We start from the raw sequence: 16719 nt of genomic DNA, 5'->3' as shown, positions 1-16719 counted from the left end.
AGTCTCCATCATTGTGGGACCATATAGGGCTGAGTCACCGTCTCTCAACAAGTAGATTTTAAAATGAGCTATTTTTAAAAAATCGGTACACTCTAAGACTTAATGTCATTTTATAGGAATAAAAAAAGAGATTGTAACACTTATAATCCCCTTAACACCAATAATGACAAAAGACTTGCAATATGAATTACCTGTTCTGTTCCCATTTAATGGGCAAATGCTCCAAGGAAGGGGCTCTTGGAAGGAGTTAACGAAATACCACATCACCCACGCTAAAATGGTGTTATAATACAAGCTCACCAGGAATGACACCATCAGTGAACCAATACCTATTGAATAAACAAAAGCTCAGTTTAAACATATTATTTAAATAAGCTGTTACAACACTCAGTTCCCTTACCCAATAACCTATGCCGCTTCTGCCATCATCTCTTATTTGCGTTCGTGTACATATTTTTGTCTTTTTTCCCCCTTTTGATGGTTTTGAAAAAGAACCTAGGTAGGCTGTGCTGGTGGTCTCCCCTGTATATAATCAAAATTATGATTACTCAACAACCCAGACAGGAAACCTCCCCCAGGGGTGAATATATTAGAATCACGTTTCAAATTCTGGGTGCTATTCTGTAGTAGTGAAGGAAAGAAAGGATTGTGTGAGGAGATGGATTATAACAAATATCTTTAAAAATAAAAAATGAAGAGGTTGGAGGAGAAAAGGGATGGTGTGGAATAAATTAAGGGTCTGGAAAAAATGCAGATGACCAGAAGCAGCCATTCAGAAGCAGGAGCAAGGTGAAAGTCAGAACACAGCTTTTATGCATGACAGCATTTCACATTAGTAGCAGAGAAACCAGGTATGATTTGCTGCTGCCTCTGTGCAGAGGACTGTGAAGTGTTTATGTAGGAGTGCGTGGAAGTGACAGCATAGAAATTCTATTGGTATCACATTAAGTATCCTTCATTCAACTGATACAGAAACTGATTTAAATGAAAAGTTAGATACCACAATGAGTAGTTCTACAATTTCACAATGGAGTTTCTCCAGAATTCTTGGGTGAATGCCATTTGGTTCTGATGAGGTTTTAGAATAAAAGTCCTCTGACATTAAGTCTGGGACAGTTCCTCATATTTGTCACTTAATAAGAATGGCTGAGGTTGGGGAAATCTCCCTCACATCCTCATCCATGAAGACTGATTCAAATAGTTCATTTAGTTTCTCTGCAATGGCCTTATCCCCCTTGAGTGCTCTCCGAAGGCTGGGGAAATATGAGAGCATCTCCTTGGGAAGACCATACAGACTTCTTTCTAAATGGGCCCCAAAACAGTCATCTTCAGAGTTATGTTCTTGCCTGGGCAACTCAGTTGCTCCATCACTTCATACGCTATGGCCTGAAGGGAATACAAGTACCACCATCCCCAATGAGAACCTTTGTCAAATTCTCCACTTCCCCTGGGAAAAGGAGAAAGACAAACAGACTAAGTGGAAATAAGTACAACTTCTTTCCTGCCAGCTGCGTAGGCACTCCCTGCTTCTCCAGAGTCCTCTGCCCTGTGCCTGTACCACTTGCCACCACCTGGTGAGTGGGGGCTGGGCGCAGACCATGGGGGTATGGTGGCCAGGGGATAAGGCTACCAGAGCTGGCGCTGGCATACGCAACACTGGGCACCACCACACTGGTGCCCCAAATTTAGTGGTGCCCTACACAGCTGCATATGCCTAAGGCTTGCTCTGTGGGTGACAAGAAATGTATGCCTAAAGAGTGCGTGTTTAGTGCTGCAGGCAGAGAGGAATCCCTCTGGACCATCCTGCTGCTGTCTGCACATTACAGGTAGTAGCTTAATATGCTCCCATCTGTCATTGTGTGTGGGTGACAGAATAGACTCCTGTGTTCACACTCTCCACATTACTGTACCAATTCTGTACAAGGCATGTCTTGTGAGGTGCCATTTAAAAGTTCATAATTTGCTAGTCAACATAATCCTTGTAAAATGTTTGCGGCAACGTTGTATGTGACGTTAAGATTCCTTTCTATGGTGGTGCTAATACGTGTTCCAAACCCCATAGCCTTGCCTACACGGAAGTTGCCAACAGGTTTGTCCTCAACAAAGGAATGTGTGCTTGCTTAAATGCAAATTAAAGCAGCAAACAGAGTCATCAAGCTGGATGGGAAAACAAAGTTCAAACAGGTGAAAAAAACAGTAGGGAATATCCTTCCTCATTGACTCTTTGCCACAGTACCGGCCTGTTCACAACTGATGTTTAAAGTTGCAACTGGGCCCTAGGGCAGCCACCCATTTGCTTCCCTCTGACAGGTGGGGAGAGAGAGTAAAAGGAGCAGCTGCCCTGGCTCTGAATGATTTTTAAAAAGGCCTGGGGCTCCAGGCCAGCACAGCCACAGTATTAGAGGCCATGAAAGGCTGTCTGTAGGAGTTGGGTCCCAGTCCCTTCAGCTCAAGGCCCCGCCCCTTCCAGAGCTGCCTTCCACCAAGGACTCTCTTTGTAATTAATAAAGTTGTTTTACTGTTTTATCTAATCCAGGTGTTCAAGTTGAAGCACTTGGGTAACTCCACTTAGAGTAACAAATGTTATGCATATTATTTGTACTGTCCAGGAGACAGCTGTGCCATTCAAGGGCTACATTTCAAGGGAAGATTCTGGGCATCAGGGGTATATTGAGGTCCCCCAGCAGCATAACCAAGGCTAGTGAGAGCCATGGTGTGGTTGGCTGGCTGCAGTACACACAGTCATAGCTGGGTGTGACTTACATGTTAGAGGCTCTTTGTGAACAGTCCAGGCTGAAGGCTGTAGCTGCAAGGCATTGTAAAGGGCACTCCAGGTTACAGGGCAGCAGGGGCATAGCTATTAATTACTCTGGCTTGTACCCTGGCATGTTGCAGAGTACAGTTCAGCCTACATAAAGTGGAGGTTTATGTTTTCAGCTAGTAAATCCAGCTGGAGATGGCCTAAATGCAGTCTGAGCAACACAAGGTTAGGAGATCAGCTCAGGGGCCTGGTCACAGCCAGTTTGAAGGAAGAGCCTAGTATGGGTCCAGACCAGCATGGAGATGACCATGATGGATGCCACAGGTGATGCTGCAGTGACCCAAGTTAGTTTGCACCACACCCAAATGCCAGTGGCCTGCAGAAGGTACCCAGTTTGGAGCTAGGCAGTTCAGACTCATAATTGTGTTAGAAATAATTCCTCTATATGCTTAAATGCTGGGGATTTGTACATAGTCCTCTTTTTCTGTTTTTGTGGAGGGATGGAAGAGGTTTGTGTGACTCCTTAAAGGGTCCCCTGTTTTTAATTAAGGGTTTGTCTCTGCATTGATAAAGGGGTGATATTTCTGTGGTTAATTCCTGATTCATTATTTTTTCCCCAGAGTGAAAGGGAACCAAAGTGGAGTTGAGCCCCATGGGAGTCAAGCAGGGTTTTCTTGGGCACATCGGCCTTGAAATATTTTAACACATATTTAAAATATTTACTTTATCCCCACTAGGCTGATTTTATTTTATGTAACTTTGTCCTTTGCGGTTTTGAGGTTCATGTTGGAGAGAAGTCCTGTGTGCTTGTGAATGGGTAAGATGAAGAATGTGATCTAGGAAGATCAAACTTTAGTTTCCTTGACCCAGTATTGTTCTGGGTTGGAGTTTGAAGCAGTTGTTTCAGTTATTTAATCAGTCCCCTAGACAATATTGATTCTGGTTCTTGTTACCTCATTGTAATCACTTGTTGTTATCAACAACTAGTTTTCAAAGAACATGGAGAAACATACCAACTCCTCCAAGATAAGGCGAGATGTTATTCCAGACACCAATGCTGCCTTTTCTCATGCTCTGTCCAATGGCTAGTTCCAGATGAAACAATGGGATTCCTTCAAAGACAAGTGCTATGAAGTATGGGATCAAGAATGCCCCTAGGAACATAAACATAGTTAAGTCATGGAATCTCTGTATCTCACAAACATTATTCTTGGTTGCTGCCTGTTATATTTTATTACAGTAATATTCAAGGCCAAAATCAGATAGTGGCCCAACTGCTATACCCCTTGTACAAGCAGAGGGTCAGATTATTTAGTCAGCAATTTAGTTAAGAGGAAGGACCAAGATTTTTAGTGCCACGCCGCCCCCCCATACACCTATTAGCAACAGAGATTGTTTTTGCTTATCATAAGGCTCTAAATATCCTCAATTGTTCCCTCCATTTCTCCTTTCAACTTTCAATCTCCCTTTCCAGCAAACACTGCTTATTCTTCTTTTCCTCCCTCCCCAGCAAAAACCCTCATCTCACCTCCTAGCCAGTGCCTTTTCTCCCCATGCTCCAATTTCCCTCACATCAAGCCTGACCCTTGTTCAGTTCTTTACCCCACCTGAGTCGCTCCCTCCAGATCACCTTGCATCCCACGTACTTAGATCTTTTTCATAGTAAGGGAAAGAAAGTAAAAGATAAAGGGACATAGGTACCTAAGTCTAGCATTTACATGTCCTTCATATTCACAATACCCTATTCAGCTGCTGCTGAATCCTGTAGGTACCTGAACTTACCTTGTGCCTAAATTTCTGCTAGTAAAGAACCCTGCATGCCTACATTTTTGCTGCTGGCCACATACATTGGTGTCTCTCTCTAGGCACCTGGATATGTAAACCTCAAAGTGGTGTATCTCACCTGCAGGGCCTGAACAAGCATGCATGCTCAGAGCATACCTGCCTGAATCAGATCCATTTAAAATCTATCGGGAAGAAGAGCAGTAACACTGCATCAGGGAGAAAGAAGAAATTGTTGCACTGGAAAACAGGATCAGATTTGGACTCAGTCATTCTCCTTCCTCCCCATCCTTCACTATCTAAGATGTGAAACATGCTTGGCCCTCTGCACTAGTACTACTATGTTGTGAAGCTGGAAACAGTGAGGGGTGAGGAAATGCTGTATGACATTAAAGGCAGGGAGAACAATTTTATAATTCTGCCAACTTCAACCACTTGGTTGGACATTTTCCATGCCGGAAGCCTGCCTCAGAGGCTTTGGAAAGTTTAGAGACAAGCTGTCAGAATGATTAAAAGGTTAGAAAACCTTACAGCAATAGATTTAGTGAGCTTAATCTATTTATTTAGCTTCACAAAGAGAAGGCTAAGGGGTAACTTGAGCACAATCTAAAAATGCCTACACAAGGAACAAATATTTGCTAATGGGCACTTCAATCTAGCAAAGGCATGCCAAAATCCAATGGTTGGAAGTTGAAATTAGATACATTCAGCCTGGAATTTAGGTGCGAGGGAAAATTTATCCAGGATTGTGGTGAATTCTTCATTACTGGTAACTCTGGCATCAAGAGTAGTTTTTTTTTTAGAAATGCTCTGGCTCAAACAGGAATTAGTTCAGGGACACTTGCTGGTCTATGTTCTACAGCAGCCCACACTACAGGACCACAGTGTTCCTATCTAGGCTTGGAATCTATGAATATTTGTGGAAAGCTTCAGCAAAAATGCCTCCCCTGCTTTGGGGAGAAATGTGTCTTGCCGGCATGCTTTGAGGGAGGCTAGCCTGAGCTCTGGCCTTTTGGCCTTAGGCCCTGCCCTTTCTCAGGGTGTGGAGCTGGTTCCCCCCTCCCTCCTTGCTCAAGGGCCCAGAGAGACTGAAGGCTCCCCCTGACTGGGACTTACTACTAGGTGCGGGAACAAGGACTGGTATGAGGATGCCGGGAGGAAGCTGGGGAGCCTCAGATGTGATCTAGGATGGGGTTTGTGTAAAAAAATGGAAGAGCATCAGAGAGAAAAGTGGCAGTGTCCATTCAAATATGCACCTCTCCAGATACTGGAATGGAAACCAAGTCTCAATTCCCTTGCTACCAGCAAACATCTGAGAAGCCCCGCTAGCAGTCGTAGGTTGCTATTTGAACCAATGGAATAATTTGAACATGACACATGTCTGGGCAGTAGATCTAGAAGGTCCAGTCCTACTAGTGACCAAGATTGGTATCAGTGTAAGTCCACATAATAGATATTTCTTTTTTAAAAAAACTGATATATTACAAAAAACTTGCAAAGATGTAAACCAGTGGTCTGAATGAGCACTCCCCTGTGATCTGCTGGTGAGCTGAGGGGAAAACCCTTGGAAGCAGACTCCATTCGCCAAGACACTCGTGCACCTCCAAACCAGGCAAAAGACGACACCTGCATGAGCTTGTGTTTCACACCATCCGCTTTCTCACTCGTATCCCTTGAAGTGGAAGTACCTGTCACCACCTAAGGAGGCTGAGCAGCCCCACTGGGCCAGACTGTGCTCCATTCTGGTCTTATGGCCTGCCTGAGTTATTAGTTGGTGGCTCCTCTATGAACTATGAGCACGAAGTTTGTGTGGTTCACAACAGTCCCAAAATGGGGTCCCCTGGGGCACACCTATGCAGAGTATATCATATTGCAGTCCCTTTCCCAGCTTTCCCAGAACCATTTACTGAGGTTCTGACTGGAATTCTTCCTGCATCTCCTGATCCTGGCACACCCCATCCATGGCCCCACAAAGTGACAGGACCTGTGTCAACCTTTTCCCGGCACTGGCCAAGACAACTATCCATCACACCAGGAGGAGGATGCTGGATGGGGGGTGCTTTGTGATTTTACAGTCTATTTCTGGTACTTTATCCAATTATGTATCTGGGCAGAATTCTTCTGAGTGCTGTTTGCTCCCTCCCAAGCACCTTTGCAGAGCAGTGGGTGCTGTGAAGGAAAGATGTCCTATCTGCTAGGTGCCCTTCTGTATATCTGGTTTTTTTTCACTGTTTATCTCACTCCCATTCTTATTTCATTTTCCCTCAGTATTCAGTGGGGGCTGTGTCTAATGTCTCCTGCCCTGTGGTAGAGGGCTTTGAGCCAGCTTAAACCTGCACATTGCAGTACCTGCAAATAGTATTCCCCTGCTAGCTTCTGTAACAAATAAAACAGGGGTCCTGCACACAACACTCTCCTCTACACAAACCTGACTGATCCTGCAAGCAGGTTTATCACAGGTGCTGGCTATGTTTTTGCCCATGGATTGCTCTGGTACGAAGGATAAAGGAGTTTGAGATGTCAGTCATGTTTTCGTCCATCTTCCCTGTTTCAAGAAAAAAGACCAGGTAGGGACTACTTAATTGTAGAGAAAAATGTTTGATATGCAGGTGCTGTGGGACAGAGGGCTTTGGATTCTTTGCCCACAGGATGTTGTTCTAGGAAGAGATGGAATCCACCTAACAAAGAGGTGGAAGAGCACCTTTGCAGGCAGGCTTGGTGAGCAAGTAAGGAGAGTTTTGATGGTGAGCTAAACCCTGAAGTAAATGCAGAAGTGGGATATCAGTAGGAAGCCCAAGGAGAAGGGTGCAACAAGGAAGGCCTCCTGATTCAGGCTGAGAAACCTGATTGCCCTCTATGATAATTGGCTCTATGGATATGTGGAAAGCAGTGGCTGTGAGAAACCTTGACTTCAGCAAAGCTTTTGATATGGTCTCTCACAATATTCTTGGCAGTAATTTAAAGGAGTGTGGCTTTGACGAATGGACTGTAAGGTGGATAGAAAGCTGGTGAGGTCATCTGGCTCAACAGACACTGATTAATGACTCGATAGCTAGTTAGTAGCTGGCATCAAGCAGAGTGCAGGGTCAGCCCTGTGGTGTGGTTTTTTTTTCAACATCTTCATTAATGATCTGGATGATGGGCTGGTTTGCACTTTCAAGAAGTTAGAGATGATACTAAGCAGAATTAAACTTTCTCTTTACAAGAAAGGCAGCCTGTTTTGTTTCTTATCCATCCAGTAAGGTCAAATGCCTGGGCTTAGGTGCAATAGTAATAGTTAATATGACCTGTAAAATCTCTTATGGAGGATCTTTGCTTGAGGCAAGAATACTCATAGTAGTCCATAATCAGGAATAAAACACTGCACTAAGTTGCTATTCAATGGGCTACTTCTTTTTAAGTCCTATATATTTTCCAAATCACTATATGTATTTGTTGTTTAAAAAAACCTTTTTTGAATGTCAGTTGTAAATGCCAAGTACATAATAGGCTCTTTAAAAATCATTTATTTACAATCCCAGTTGCCTAGGATCCTGTCTTTTCACCTCCTATTAACTCTGGCAAACACCATCCATTTCCATTCCTCCTAGAGAGGTAAATAACTTACTTAACACAGGCAATAAACCCAAATAATCAGTAACGACAGAGGGTGATAAAAGTTTCAGTGCAGATATTATGGTTTTCACTGTGATTGCAAATGTATTAAGCTTGAACGTGTTAAACCCAAGTTACTTAGTAACACAAATTGCCATGAATAAGGTTCAGAGGTCTGATGGGAAGCAATTGACATTAATCGAAAATACATTCTTGCTTTTTATCTCTTGTTTTGTAGCGTGCTTAGAGATAAGGGAAAATATAGCCTCTGATTTCCAAACCTGAAATGATAGTGGGATTGTAGTTTATGCCTTGCAGAGAATTGTATCTTAGGGCCTCTCTATACCAGTTTCAAATTAGAGTATACTGCACAGGTACATTGCAGTTACAATGGGGGCTTGCAGGGGTTAACCTAGATTGGCACAGATATCCCCAGTATAGACTGGCTCTAAGGCACAATGCTTTGGAGTGCTTATCATGGCCTGGTGCATCCTTTGCTCAGGTCTGTATCTGAAGGATGAGATTTTTCCAAAAGTACCTAAGTGGAATTTGTGCTCCTACATCATTGCAAGTCAACAGGACTTGTTTACTAAGTTGTCTGAGTGCTTTGGAAAATCCCACACAAAGTCACTATCTAGCCTGAAATTAACAAGACTTAAATCAATCAAGCCATAGTCTTTATTTGTCTTGATTAACCTTATTGCCATCTTTTTTTCCCACTATGCTCTTCAAAATTTACTCATTTTTTTTTAATTTCTAGAATAAAGCATTTTGGGAGTTTCTGAAGTCACAAGAAATTCATAGTTTGTGTAATCCCTTATCGGGGGTATGAAGGGTTCATAATCTAAAGGGGACGAAGGTCATGGAGAACAGGAAGGAGACACTCACGAGCCACAGTGCCTGTAAAGTCCCCAGATACACCTCAGAAGGAGCAGCAAGGCAAGTCCAGGTGCTGCACAAGGCCACACCATGTCACCTGGTCTCATGACTTTCTCTCTCTTAAGGTAACCAAACTGGGGCTTCACATACAGAGTGCTGATTACTGCTCAGTAAGGTTTAGCTTTTTCACTGCTGCAACTTTGTGTATAACAGTGCAAAGTGGATGTAAATTGCTGTATCATGATATCATTTTATTCCAGCTTTGCACTGGTGTAACTTTGTAAGCACGGAGCAATGCAAGACCTATCATTTCCTTCATAGCATCTCAATCTTTCTAGATTGCTTTTTAAAATATCATTCTCACTCTACCTCTTTATTCTAACTGCTGCTATGTGCAGGGTGGACATAAGCACTTGAGAATTGTCAGTCTTGATCAGACCAATGTTCCATCCAGTTCAATATCTTGCCTCCAACAGTGACCAATCAATACCAAATGCTTCATAGGAAAGTGCTAAAAATCCCACCGTAGGCAGATGTCGGATAATTGCACTCCCAAAGTTTCAGAGGGGTAGCCGAGTTAGTCTGTAACTGGAAAAACTTAAACAACAACAAATAGTCCGGTAGCACCTTAAAGACTAACAAAATATGCACGCCCAAATAAAGTTTAATTGCAATCCCTAATAGTTAGAGATTGATAAACCCTGAAAAATAGGATTTTATAACTCTTTCAAAATTTTGTTAGCATTAACTATTAACTCAGGATATTCTTGTTAACCATATAAAATTTCTAATTCCTTTCTGAATCTTATTAAGTTCTTGCCCTTAATCATACGTGGCAATCAGTCTACTTGCACTTGATATGAAAAAGTAATTCCTTTTGTCATCTTTGGATTTGTCGCCACTTAATTTCATTCATTGTCTGTTCTTGTGTTATTGGACAGCAAACAAATCTTCTGTGCCGTTCACTATTGTATATACTTGTTATGCCCCTTATCCACTCTTTTTCAATCACTCTTTATATGAAAGTTTGTCCACGACCCTAATAATTTTTCTCAACCTTTTCTGATCCCTCTCCAGTTCAACAGGTTTTTTTTTGCAAAGAGTTCTGTAAATAGTATTCAAGATGAGTTTGTACCACTGATTTATGTAATGGCATTATAATATTTTCCATACTGCTCTCCATGCTTATGAACCTTGATATCGTATTTCTTTTTTTGATACAACTGCACATTAAACTGTCTGCAATGGTGCCCTGCTCCCTTTCCAGAGTTGGTACTGTTAATTTTAGAAACTTCTAAGGGGTATATTTTTTTCCTTTCAATGTGCATTATTGTGCATTTTTCACCATTGAATTAATATAGAACAGTTTCAGTGTTAATGAGAGTGAGCATCAGGTGGTTCTACATGGGTCAATTAATGTGCAACACATTGGTGGGCTTTAGAATTCATATACCTCTAGTACATGTTGTCACAGTGTGCAAACAAGCCCTTTGTTTCCTCTCTTAGCCGTATATGTGCACTTCTTAATCATTTATTTCATGATTATTTAATTTATTTGATAGCCTATTTTGAGGGACCTTTGTCAAGTACATTTTAAAGGGTAAATTATTATGTTCACTGATTCGTCTTTATCTACTACTAAATTGATATATTCAGAGAATTTTAACAGTAGTTAAATTCAATGTCTCTTTGCAGAAACATTATATCAATATCATAATCTCTCATTTGTTTTCTATTTTTAAATTTTTGAATCAATTTACCAGATACACCCATAAGGTTTACTGGCCTCTAATCCCCAGATCACTCAAAGGCCTTGAGAAAAAAGCTGAGGTATCTATCTTAATGTGTTTTCCTGAGAAGATCCCATAAGTTTAGGGCCTTTTGTCTTATGACAATTATTTTTGTCAATATGCCTTGTCTGATATTTGTTCAAGTTTATAATTCTTTTGCTAGGGTGCGTCTACACAGCAGAGCTTAACTCAAAATAAGATACAAATATAGCTGCATCAATTGTGTAGCTTATTTTGAAATTGAAATTGGGAGCGTTTACACAGCACTTATTTCAAAATAGAATACTCTTCCTCGGCTTCCCTTACTCCTTGTACAATGAGGATTACAGGAGTCGGAGTAAGAAGTCCTCCACCTTGACAGTATTTCGATATTATTTCAAAATAACTGTCTGCTGTGTAGACGTGGACTAAGTTATTTCAAAATCACGCTAGTGATTTTGAAATAATGTTGCTATGTAGACGTACCCCTATTATTCATGGCTGTCCTAATTACGTTTAAATTAGTGAGGAACAAAATACACAAGGCTTGTGTCGAGGGGTGCTGCCCCTTGCTCGGGACCTCCCTCATCATGGCCTAGTCTGTGAAAGTCCCATTCTCCCTCTTGGGGTAAATACGGCCTTCCAGCACAGTCTTTGAAAGTTCCCCCTCTTGGGGTAAATAGGGCCTCCTGGCTCAGTCTTTGAAAGTCCCCCCTTGTGGGATAAATATGGCCTTCTGGCCTAGTCCTCAGGTCTGCAGGACCTTCTGGCCTCCGGGGCGCAGCAGCGGGGGAGGATGGGGGATCTGGGCTCTCCCACTCCACTGGGTCCCAGCCCAGGGCCCTATTGGCAATGACTTGGTCCACTGCCTGCTCAGCGAGAGGTTCCTCCCCTCAACCTGCTGAGCACTCGGGGCTGTAATACTCTCTGCCCTGTCTGCTTCCTACATCCCCACGCGTGTAGACGCGGTAGTCTGATTTAAAGCCCTTCCCTCGAATTAACTGTTACTCCTCATTGTATGAGGAGTAACAGTTAATTCGAGGGAAGGGTTTCCAATTGAACTACCGTGTCTACACGCAGCAAGTTAAATCGGCGACCGGCATTTTAAAATGGCGACCGGCCACGAATATGCTAATCAAGCATGGGATATTTAAATCCCGCGCTTGATTTGCAACTTCGGTATGCTTCATTTGCCTCCCTAGTTCGCAGTGGGGGCAAGTGTAGACATACCCTAACAGATTTATTGGAGCTTAAGCTTTTGTGGGCAAAGACCTACTTTGTTCCATGAAAGCTTATGCTCCAATAAATCTGTTAGTCTATAAGGTGCCACAGGACTCCTCATCACTTTTGCAGAGCCAGACTAACATGGCTACCCCTCTGATACATGTCAGGAGATGCTTTATTGGAGAAAAAATACTCGATCACTGCCACACTAGTGATTTTTAAATGTTATTGCTAAGTGCTGCTATTGCACATTTGAAAAATAATATTCTGGTTCATTTTTAAATAATAAAATAACCAAGTTCATAAGGCCTTAAGGATGGCTACAATGTATCAAACCAATGGTCCATCTAGCCAGTATCCTGTCTTCCAGCAGTGGGACTTGCCAGATGCATCAGAGGAAATGAACAAGGCAGGGCAGTTATTGAATGGATCCATCCCTTGTTGTCCACCCCCAGCTGCTGGCAATCAGAGGCCAGGGATACCCAGATCGTGGGACTGTGTCCTTGACCATCTTGGCTAATAGCTATTAATGGACCTATTCTGCATCAACTTATCTAATTCTTTTTTGAATCCACTTATACTTTTGACCTTCATAGCAACGCCTGGCAATAAGTTCCACAGATTGACTGTGTGTTGTGTGAAGAAATACTTCCTTATGATAGTTTAAAGTCTACTGCCTGTTAATTTCATTCGAGGTCCTCTGGTTCTTGTGTTTTGTGCAGGGCAAAATAACATTTTTCTATTCACTTTCTTCTCAGAATTAATAATTTTACAGATGTCTGTCATATCCCGCCTTAGTTATCTTTTTTACTAAGACGAACAGTCACACTCATTTAAATCTCTCCTTTCATGTAAGCTGTTATCCCTAATCACTATGGTTGCCCTTCTCTGTACCTTCTCCTGTTCTAAAATAACTTTTTTTATGGCACGACCAGAACTGCACACAGTATTCAGGGTGTAGGCTTACTATGTATTTCTATAGTGGCATTATGGTATTTATCTATTTTATCCCTTTCCTAATGTTTCGAAACATTCTCTTTCCTTTTTTTGACAGCTGCTGTACATGGAGTTGATATTTTCAGAGAACTGTCCACAATGACCCGAAGGGTGCTTCTACACAGCAGCGTTATTTTAAAATAATGGCCATTGTTCTGAAGTAACAATGTGAGCATCTACACGGCAATTCTATGATTTTGAAATAAATTCGAAATAATGGAGAGCTTATTCCAACTTCTGTAAACCTCATTCCATAAAGAATAACGCCTATTCTGAAATAACTATTTTGGAAGTGCTGTAGTGTGGCCACTCCACTGCTGCTATTTTGAAATAGCTCCTCCCCAGGCCATTCAATGTAATTACTCCCCAGTGCCTCTTGGGACTCTAAATCGAGATAGCACGTACACATTAGGGGAGCCTGCCTCAGACTAATTTTGAGGCTTCTCTGTAGTATAGATGTGCTATTTCAAAATAAGCCGTTTTGGAATATTTTTTTCTGGAATAGCCTATTTTGAAATAAGTGTGCAGTGTAGATGTACCCTAAGAGTTCTTCCTTGAGTGATAACAGTTCATTTAGTCCAATACTTTGTATGTATGGTTTGGTTATGTTTTCCAATGTGCTTTACTTTGCACTAATCAATATTGAATTTAATTTGTCATTTTGATGCTCAGCAACCTATTTTTTGTGAGATCCCTTTGTAACTCTTCACAGTCTGCTGTGGACTTAATCATCTTAAGTAATTTTTGCATTGCTAGGCAAATTTTTTGCCACCTCACTGCCAATCCTTTTTTCTGTTCATTTATTATGTTAAACAGCACTGGTTTCAGGACAGATCCTTGGGGGATCCCACTAGTTACCTCTCTTTATTGTGAAAACTGACCATTTATTCCTACCCTTTGTTTTCTACCTGTTAAGCAGTTATTGATCCAGGAGAGGACCTTCCTTCTTTTCCCATGACAGATTACTTTGCCTACAAGCAAAGACTTTCTGAAAGTCCAAGTACAATAGATCCACTGGATCACCCTTGTGCACATGCTTACTAATGCCCTCTAAGTATTCTAATAGATTGATGAGGCAAAATTCCCCTTACAAAACCCGTATTGACTTTTCCCCAATGTATTGTGTTCATCAACTTTTCTGATATCTCTGTTCTTTACCATGGTTTCAACTCCTTTCCCTGGTACTAAACTTAGGCTTATGAGTCTGTAATTGCTGAGATGCCTCTAGGATACATAGTTTGACCTCCTGCATGACACAGGCTGAGGTCAAAGTCCATAACTTTTGGTTGAGCCAGAGCATGTCTTTTTTAGAAAGATATCTGGACTTGATTTACAAATTTAAAATCACAGAGGATCCTCTATGTCCCTGAGGTGTTATTCTAATGGCTAACTATCCTCATTTTTTAAAAAAAATCTAAATTTGTTTAGTTTCAGCTGCTAGCCAATGCAACTAGCATTTCCTTAGAAATCAATGTCACCTCTTAACTTTCTCTTTGAGCTAACTTTAGCTTTTTAAGCCTCTCATTGTAAGATAGGTTAGGTTTCCAGTCTGTGAAACAGTTTTTGTAGCTCATTTTTGAATTTCAAATTTTTCAGCTTACTTCTAAGAAGTTGTCAAAAATGGTCTCACTAGTGCTCAATTTACTTATATTAACACCTCCCTACATCGACTTGATAGTTCTCTGCTTATACTTTCAAGTGTTTATACTTTTAAACACTACTTTGCACTGGGAGCTTGTGTTCACTTGGTTATCCACCATGCCAAGTCACTTGTTTCCAAAATACCCCTATTCTATAAGTGTGACCTACGTTCTTGGTTCTCAGATGTCCGATCTTTTATTTAGCTCTATGAAAAAAGCAGATTATTCATCTAAACTTAGTTACAAAACAATCCTGATTACTCATTTAACACCGTGTTTTGTGTCCTCTGCAAACTGTATTGGCATAGATTTTATACATTTACCAACTGTAAATGATGCCTCTTCACTGTAGCACAGTATTCCCTTCTGGTGGGGCTAAATCACAGGCTTAGCATAGGATAGTTGAGTCTTTTAGCTCAGGCCATAGGGACTCATGTACTAAGTCCCAGGTTTAATTCACGGATGATGATGATGACCAACCCAAAGGAACCAATATTACATAGATTATTGAGAGAGATTCTGAATAACATTGGGCCAAAACTAAATCCCTGTGTGACCCCCACTAAAAAGCACCTCATTTTATGATGATTATGCACATATACTAATTTGTTTTAGATATAACAGGTGTTAATATATTTAATATGGGCTACACTGATGTTTTTGTATAGTGTTAATTGTGCAATACTAAAGTCAAATGCCTCACGGAAAAGTATGTGTATATTATATCAGTACAGTTACCCATGTCAGCTTATATTCAGACATTTGATATCCCATAGTGAACAAACATTTCTTAAAATAATTGCATTTTAAATATAGATCTTAACATTTACTTTTACTTATAATTTAGAATTTTAATTGAGTTGGCTTTTGATGACCTATGCCATAACAGAAAGAGAAAGCAATTGGTTTCATTTTCATTGAGAAAGAAAGATTTCAAAAGTTTCAGAAACTGGCTTATATCAAGGCTTTCCAGACAGTTTTCCAAAATGTCATCTTTTAATTCAGGTCAGCTCATATAATCAAGTTTAAATCTGCTGTTCTGACACCATTCTAATAATGCGAAATTGTTTGCAAGAAGTTTTAACTCTAATTTTTCCTAATTCATGATTACTGTAAAGCATTCCCAGTTTGTGGATAGCCTAAATCAATGTATCTTTTTAAAATATTACTTTCACATACTGAGAATGCTATTCTACTTTTATGGAAAAGGTTAAGGCTATATAAAGGTAAATTAGTATTGTATGTTTCATTTCATGACAAAAATCCCAACTTGCTCTTACCTCCTCCATATATTTGACACAAGTATGGAAATCTCCACACATTTCCCAGACCTACTGCAAATCCAATGCAGCTTAAAATATACTGGAATTTATTGTCCCACTTCGGTCTGTCATCTTCTTGAAGATCTTCAGGAATATCCAATGACTGAGCATTTGACATCTTAACAAAGGGTGGTATTCTTGACACTTTTACCCTGCTATTGAACAAATAGTGGTGGTGGCGGGAAGAAGTATTATATCATTCAGATCCTGCCTCCTATCAGTTTTATACAAGGAAAGTCTGAAGATATTTGGAAAAGAGGTGGAGCTTTCAATACTTTACATCACACAATTTGTGAGTATAAGGATTTGCAATTTAAAACCAAACCTGGGGATGATGAATATATAGGTGGCACAACTTTCCTGGCCCGTTCTTTGTAGAACACAGAGAGATACTGTTAATTGGTAACTCAGGGTTAAATCATTTGTTTTGTATGTAGAGTCCTATTAAAAGTCTGGGTTCTCAGATACTTCACAAAAGTTTTGTCATCTAAAAACCAAAAGTATCTTGCTACATTTAGATCACATTAAAATGTTTTAAAAAGGGTTTTCTAAACCACTATAATCAGAAACTCCTTCCCTCCCCCCCCCCCCCAGCCTCAGTAGGAGGCTTACTTTGTTTCCATCACTCAAAGGGGTTGACTGATGACATTTTTTGGAAGAAAATGAAAATGTAAAATACATTTAAGGAAAAATGAAATTCAGTACTTTTGTCAGTTACTTTTGAAATGTTCGGTGGCTATTTTGTTTTTCTC

The 16719-nt window shown here is 40.8% G+C and overlaps 1 protein-coding gene across 2 annotated transcripts in view; it reads right to left on the bottom strand.

The window, feature by feature from the left end:
• Positions 1-16339, bottom strand: part of LOC102447394 (sodium-dependent neutral amino acid transporter B(0)AT3) — a 36222-nt gene extending 19883 nt beyond the window's left edge. The window contains exons 1-3 of one of the 2 annotated variants that reach the window (XM_089776449.1): positions 15926-16339; positions 3775-3915; positions 192-329 (exon numbers count right to left, since the gene is read on the bottom strand). In XM_089776449.1, the coding sequence (XP_089632575.1) occupies positions 192-329; positions 3775-3915; positions 15926-16085 (439 nt within the window). In that variant the 5' untranslated portion in view covers positions 16086-16339. The remainder of the gene's footprint in view (positions 1-191; positions 330-3774; positions 3916-15925) is intronic. The other variant, XM_006137062.5, reaches the window with a different exon arrangement.
• Between the last annotated feature and the right edge of the window lie 380 nt (positions 16340-16719).

The sequence above is a fragment of the Pelodiscus sinensis genome, chromosome 2 (genome assembly GCF_052426305.1).
Source record: "Pelodiscus sinensis isolate ZL-2025 chromosome 2, ASM5242630v1, whole genome shotgun sequence".
Taxonomy (NCBI): Eukaryota; Metazoa; Chordata; order Testudines; family Trionychidae; genus Pelodiscus; species Pelodiscus sinensis.
This window is presented reverse-complemented; position numbering and strand designations above follow the sequence as displayed.